The sequence below is a fragment of the Falco cherrug genome, chromosome 13 (genome assembly GCF_023634085.1).
Source record: "Falco cherrug isolate bFalChe1 chromosome 13, bFalChe1.pri, whole genome shotgun sequence".
Classification (NCBI taxonomy): Eukaryota; Metazoa; Chordata; class Aves; order Falconiformes; family Falconidae; genus Falco; species Falco cherrug.
Genome location: NC_073709.1, coordinates 35,395,162 through 35,402,646, shown reverse-complemented (window position 1 = coordinate 35,402,646; position 7,485 = coordinate 35,395,162). Strand labels below are relative to the sequence as shown.

Genomic DNA, 7,485 nt, shown 5'->3' with positions numbered 1-7,485 from the left:
ATCTCTAACAATCAAGGATGCAAGTAGGGGCGTTTACTCTCAGAATACTTGGAAAGAGCCAGTTGTGGCTGCTGGACCCTGGACTGACTATGCTGATGTCTTGGCTGGTCTGAGAGTAATTGTGGAAGGACCCTCATCACCTACGCACCTGCACCGCCTCCGTCTCCACTGTTTTCTTCAGTAGCTGTATATCCTCTGCAGTTGGAGTCTCTGTTTCCATACAGCAGACAGAAGGCAATGGTGGAGGTGCGTAATACATGGGGTACTGCAGACAACACAGACAGCTGCAGAGTCAGCACATCATTGAACACCAAGCCTTCTTGCCCAGCACAGCACACTTCTTGCAGCCACCCTCTCTGGCACCCGCAAAGGCAGCGGTAGGTACACACGCAGGGAAGGACCATCTTCTCCTGCCTATTCCCACCCATGCCCTCTGAGCCACAGCACACCACATGTGCGGCCACAGCTGAGAGAGGAGTCTATAAACACATACATGCATACATCCATACACACATCCACGGCACTGCTTAAGAGGTCAGTGCTACAGAGGGCCAGGCTGGTAAAACACTGTCAGCATCCCCAAGACAGCGGGTCTTGGGAGGGACAGACCACTGCTACAGCTGTGCACCCAGGACTCAGATCAGGCACTAGAGCCTGCTCCCATGAGCTGGAAGTCAAGACCTTCAGCACATTCTTGTCTTATTCATCCTAGGTTCTGCTGTTACCCACCTGAGGGTTCAGCCGGGCCAGCTCTTCTATTTTCTGCCACATTTCTTCTCGTTCCTTCATCCTGAACCTTCCCCTGCAGAGAGAGAGCAAGTGCAAGTGTGAACTCCTGGGGAAAGTGCAACTTTCGCTCACAGGAAGACAAAAGCAAGAGACAGCACAATAACACAGGCGAAGGGAAGAGCTGCTCTGTCCTTCAGAGATCCCTAATTCTACCTACAGGTGAGATGTGGGAAGAAGAGGGGACACAGTGCAGCTAGCAGGAGGTAGGCAGGCACACTCCCCACTCACCTGAGAGCACAAGGTAGCAGCAGTGGGCTGCACAGGTACTTTTTCCCTGGCTCTGTGTTGTGGGAGTGGACCAGAGTGATCAGTTTCTGGAGTAAAGCAATGACACCAGTTTGGATGTCAAACACGCATTTCCCTGGTGCCCCACAGATGCACAGGGACAAACTGACATTTCCAACAGAGCTGGGGCTCAACTGTCCACAGTTCCCTCTCTCTCTCTGGCCACAACACACCAGAGTTCTGCCCAAACGCCCAGGCACAGCTCTTGAACTTGGCACAGATTTTGGCACAGACCTTAAGTGACCATTAAGTAATCCCAGGGCAGTGAACATTCCCTGCGAACAGAGGTGAAGAATAACACCACTCCTTGTTATTCTCTTCTGTATTTTAAACATCTGCACTAAAATCTCTGCTTTATTTCTGACTTTTAACTATCTGGCTTTCATCCCAGTTACTGGTCTCCCTTAGTGCCCCATCTATCCATACGAAGGAAGTTCTTATACCCTGTTATCACCTCACGCTCTTGAAATAATGTAAGAAAGGAAGCTAAAAATGATAATGAAGCTGCCAAGCATTCAAGCAGCAGACTGCTCCACCAGAGAACGTATGAGTCAAAAAAAAACAAAACAAAACAAAACAAATAATCTACACCTCATTTTCTTACAGAGCTCTGGAGATCTCTGCAGGGAAACATGACCAGGAGTTAGCACTGATCTTCCCTGGCTCTTTCCTGCCTCACCCCCAGTTTCTCCAGAATCTTTTTTAATGCCCAGTAAACAGAAACATGCCTATTACTCCAGTCTTGCCACTGGAAATATAGACCAATATGTCTGTCCGCAAAGGCCCTCACATCATGAAGGCCACTGCCCCTCCAGTGATACTCCAGTGATGCAGATACTTTTGGTATCACATCTACTGCCGTGCCACATAAGGGTGTAACAGAGCTCATTTTGTTTGGCTGGACTACATCATGTTACTGGCCTGGTACCCAGCGAGCCAAGGGCACTCATCCAGTCATTCAGCAACAGGCATCTCTAGCACCAGTTCTTTCCTTTCAGACCACCGAAGCAGTCTGAATAGCATCGGGAAAGCCCTTGGTTCCTCATCACAGATCCAGCAGTTCACCCATCACTTGTGCAGCTGATACTGCAAAAGACCACCCTGCGAAGAGAATACCCAGTCTGACTAAGAGTAGCGCTTCCAGAAATCTGAAGGCTTTACACCTGTGATCACTCTTTCCAGCCAAACAAGTATTTCCAAAGAATGAAACAGAAGTGTCACCTTTATTTTGATGACACATTGACTTAACCATAGTATTACAGCTGTCCAATGTCCCTGCATAGAGGAAGCTTCCTCCCGACCTCATCAATCAGCCTGACTTTACCTCCTACACTAGGACATTTGCATTGCAGTTTATCTGAAAGTGTCACTCATCCACATCAGTCTTTAAAGAATCCAAAGACTTTTTAAACAGCAGTACCTCACAGGACAGCATTGAGTCTATGGGAGCGGCACCCTCAGCCTTGCTTTCTAGGTGACACGCACCTCATCAGCATCCTTCATTCCTGACCCCATTACTAGCAGCACAAGAAAGCCACTGGCAGGACATTTGGAATATAACAGCTATATTGAAAGGCATCTTCTTTCCACTGCTGTGACCTACACAGAAGGAGGCAAGGTAGCTGCTGCTAGAGAGATGTCAGGTGTCAGGGTGGCCCCAGGGCACGCTGACAGGACACTTCTTGAAAGGCAGTGTTCAAGGCCCTTGCACCTTTACAGCAGGGCACATTCAGGGGAAGACACCATCTGTCTGCCCTAACCTCCCCACTGTTTTCTGTAGGGTTCTGATAATTCAGGCAGCTTCAAGGTGTCTGGGGAGATTATTAAGGCGGTCAGTCCATCTGGCATGTCTCCTGGCATGTCTCAGGGAGACTCTGTCCCTCCAAGACCAGCCTCAGCTGCAGCTGTACAGCCTGGGGTGCAGGGGTGACAAACCTGAGCTGGCATACTCACTTATAGGCTTGGTAACTAATTAAAAACAGGGCTAAGCCTTTTCTGAGCAGGCCTCTCAACATCTGGTTGCAGCCTAATAGTGTATCTATCTACAAGCTCTCTCCTTGTCACTCTCTCACATCTGCTGGCTCTGTTGGCATGTGCAGCCCTTCTCACATGTGCTGTTTTCCAGTGCACAGCACATGGTCTTCAGTGGCTCATTGAGAAACACTTCACAGCTCTCCCTTCCTTTTTCTGCCTGTGCTAAAGAAGCCTCAGCGTTTTGAAGTCATCAGTCTCACTTAATAAGGCTGAGGTCCCGTGGAAAAAGCAAGGCATTGCACAGTTATAGGTCAACCCCACATTACAGCGATCCAGTCAGCATTCCCACAGGCAGCCTTTGGCATACCACTTTACTTTGAAGGCACTCAACATCACAACCCGACAGGTTTTTATTAAAACAAAAAAGTACTGTTTCTACTCAGTTAAAGCCTCCATGTTTGAAAAGAAAATGGCAATTGACTGCAGTGCCACCGTACAGCCCACCGACAGGCATGGCCTGCAGTCAGCTCTGCCAGGGAGGCTGCAGAAATGAGCTGCGGACGCAGCACGTGTTCTCCACTGGAAGGGAGGTACTGGGACCTGCTGCTCGCCACAACAGGTTGCAGCACTCTGCAGAAAGAGGAGCAGGTAGGGGAAGTGCAGGAATGGCACCCCAAACTCCCAGACAGACTCTTCAGCTACATAACGGACTAATTCCATCAGGGAGACACCACTAAACAACACTTTCTCCTGCCTGTGAAACACTTTTTCTAATCCCACTTATTCCAGCAATGACTCATTCTATTACACCCCAGAACATGCAGCCAGAGTGTTAAGTGCACATGGATTTGCTTTAATTTCTTGGATAATTTAAAGACACGAAAGGAAAAGGCGACATCAATGGACTTCAGCAAAGAACTTGGGCGTACTGTCCTAGTAAACACAAGTTTCTAATCCATCTTCCCTAGCGCATGCTCTTTTCCCCCACCATCGTGCTAGGTCCTGTACAGTCCCAGGCCCATTGCCCAACCAACCCCGATCTCCTCACTTCTCCTCTAATTTGTTCCCTTTACCTACCCCATTCCTACTAGCTGTTGATATTAAGAACAGCACTACCACCAGCCCCACCAGCCCCCAGAACCCAGCTCCTCACTGTACCTCTGTCTCTACCTCCCTTCCACCCCCCTGCACAGACAAGCGGCTCTTCCCCCCAGCCTGCTGTCCTACCCCATTCCCTTCTGCCGCCAGTTTCCCTTTCTAGTTGTTTCCCAGCCTGTCCCTACAGACCTTGCACAACGTTCTCTCCCAGCTCTGGCATCCCTTCAGAGAGGAACCTTTTCATGCTTCTCAAGGCAGGAACAGCTGCTAATGCCATGTTAGTGACAGCAGAGTTGAGCCTTCTTGTTTTCAACAGAAAGGCCTCCTTAGCTGGGTCCCTGTGGCTGGGCAATCCCACTCGGCTGAAGAATTGTATCATGCTCACCATAGGTAAAGGTAAACTCATCTCAGATTCAGCTGCTAAAAAACTTTTTTACATCCCACCCACCAAGTTTTCAGTTGACATTTTACCAAATCTGGTTATCTCGGAGAGCAAAAGGTATATCCTTGATAAAAACCCAACACAAAGTTTTCTAAAGTATAATTAGGCAGAGGCACTAGAGAGAAAATAAAAAGATCTTAACATCAGCAGAAATCAGTGCAGCTCTACCCAGCCATTTCTTGTACAGCTCTGAGCTACTTTGTTGACCTTTTCCAGAACAATTCTCCATCAGCCACACACCAGTGCTGGGAATGGTCACCCTCAGCAGGTCAGCACAGGTAGAAGCTGAACAGGTAGAAAAAGCCCCTAATGGAAACAGCAGGTAGATGTCATAGTAAATGTGCTGTCACTGTGACTTAAAACGTATGTGCAGACATTTGTGGGCTTCACAAATGCCCTAGAATGGGGGGAAAAAAAAATAATCTTGCTTGCTCCCAATTTAGATGTTAACAAAACCTTAATTTCTCCATATGCAGGTTACCCATCCCCAAGCTCTGATTCGTATCAAAACTTTTATATTTCTTACTATTTCACAAAACAACTGAATATATCTCAGAGCTCCCCACTGCCAGCAAACATTAGCCCTCCTCTCCCCGCTGCCACCCTTGTGGCAGCCCTGGCTCATCCAGGAATGAGAAGCACTATTTCATGCCACTAAGTCAGCAGAAAACAGACCCAGGGGAAAAAAAAAAAAAAAAGACCTCAGCATAAAAGGTTTCCTTCTAGCGTACTGAACTGACTTAGTTAACCAAGGCAACTCCTACAAGCACCAAAACCAGCACAAGGCAGCACAAAAAGTGGAGTTTTCCCCCTCTTTACAGCATCACGGCACAGGTACTTGCTGAGCTCAGATTTTATCCCCACCGTTTGGTCTTTGAAATTCCAGGTATTATTCCATCTTTATTACTGGAAAATTGAAAGCATCCTGTGCATGAAAAATGCATTATGCCCACTGCAACAAAGCTCTTCTGAAAAGTCTTTCTAAAGCAGCAGGATTCCACCAGCATCACTACAGCATATAAGAACTGGTAAATATTTCCAAGGTAGAGCACAAGTGTCTCTGCAAAGCTGAGTATCCCCTACATTGCAACTCATTTCCTCATGATCCAGCAAACTCTGTCAGTCTTTTCCAAGCTACCTGCTTCAGCAGAACTGAAAAGATTTTTATCAGGGCACACATTTTACCTCTTCTCATACCTACACATAGTTATTGCTGAGGAACTCTATTTTTTGACAAAAATATTTGCATCACCTTTCCATTTCCCCTCTGCCTACTGGCATCTACCATTCACTATGGTACCCAAGGAGACTCCAGGATAAGCTCAGGCTACTTGATGAGAACCTCTTACTCACTTCTGCTTCTCTGCCTTGTATTGCTGAGTGCAGTCATCAAAAAGCTTTTGGTTCATCTCCATGAACAGCTTCAGTGCATTATAGATCAGCCCATGGATTGTCCTGAAAAGAAACGAGGAAAGGAGAACAAGTCATGGTGGTATCCTCCCAGTTCTCAGCCCTGTGTTTGAGCATCAGCAGCACAGACAAGAGCTAACAGCAGATGCAACTCATATACTACACCAGTGTGACAAAAGATTTTCACATGTTCCAGCTCTTAGCATAGGAAAAAACCCTCCACAAACACAGCAGAAACTATCACACAGTGAGAAAGAGGCACAGAAGAAAGAGAAGAACACTGGGACAGGTCTGCTCTACCATGGTCAAACTAATGAGCACAAAAATATGCATTTATTTCTTGTACTTAGAACCTGGAAAGGAAGGATGCTAGGGACCTGCTCAGGACTGTTCTCAAAGGGGCTTTACCTAATCTAGGTTTAGTGGTTCCCGCAGTTCGTATTAGATAGAAACACAATTACTTTTTTGGGCTGCCCATTATTCAGTCATGAGCTTTGTCACCAAGCTGCCCAAAACAGCAGGCCTGTAGAGATGGGAACCAGCACAGAGAATACCACGGAAGAAAAGACTTCGTGTCAGCAATTTATGGACAGGTTGCACTGTGTGTGAGCTCTCTCTGGGACAAGGACTCCGATGGGGAATAAAAACAAGTATTGAAGCTGTCTCTGAAATACCTGACCCAGAGGCAAAAGATGAGACTCAGCAGACTGAGCTCTGTGCCCCACCAGCTCTACAGATGGGAGTAAGGAAGAGAGCTACAGCCCTGCTGGACTTGTGCAGGCTGTCTGAGAAAGTGTTGGGAGTAGCTGAGCTGTGGGAAGGAAGAGTTGAATCTGAGGTACTCAACCTGCCCTGAGAAGACATGGCTAGTGCTAAAACAAAGACAAGAAGAAATAAGAGGAAAACACTTTCAGGACTATTTCTGCCATACCACTGGGAAGGGGACAAGAAGACAGAAACAGCAAAATCATGAATCTTGACTGGTGCAAGAAGGAAACGGAACTGGTGGATGGTTTCAAACAAGAACATAAAGCCCTTTTCTGAACTCTCATCAGGAGGGGCAGTAACACTGAGTGAGAGTGTCTGTGCACATCTGCCTGCACGCACACGTGCGTGTATATGCACTCGTCATACGCGTGTGTGCGTGCATGTATGTGCCCATCTGCACATGCACGTGCCTTTTGGTGCACATGTGTGTGTATCTGTGTGTTTGTGTGTGTTCATGTCTACATGTCTGTCTACTCCAGTCTTTAGAGCACTCTTGACCGGTGGCTCAAGTTTGTGCTTCATGATACAATGATGAGAAGGAAGCAGTCAAGTAGCAGACCAGTGGGAAGCTCTCTGCAAAACATGTTCCACCTCACAACCCTGTCTTTGCTGCCATGGTATACTCCTAAGCTCTGGAACTGCCCAGCTCCCCTAGAATTATTTTGCCTTTTTTCACCTTCTAGAATGGGGAAAAATTACTTCTTTTTTGTCTTCTTGTG

At 47.2% G+C, this 7,485-nt stretch overlaps 1 protein-coding gene across 2 annotated transcripts in view; it reads right to left on the bottom strand.

Moving 5' to 3' along the window:
- Nucleotides 1-7,485, bottom strand: part of PPP2R5D (protein phosphatase 2 regulatory subunit B'delta) — a 30,945-nt gene that overhangs the window by 3,229 nt on the left and 20,231 nt on the right. For both annotated transcript variants that reach the window (XM_055726186.1, XM_055726187.1), the window contains exons 13-15: nucleotides 5,942-6,043; nucleotides 730-802; nucleotides 149-265 (exon numbers count right to left, since the gene is read on the bottom strand). In XM_055726186.1, coding sequence (XP_055582161.1) covers nucleotides 149-265; nucleotides 730-802; nucleotides 5,942-6,043 — 292 coding nt within the window. The remainder of the gene's footprint in view (nucleotides 1-148; nucleotides 266-729; nucleotides 803-5,941; nucleotides 6,044-7,485) is intronic.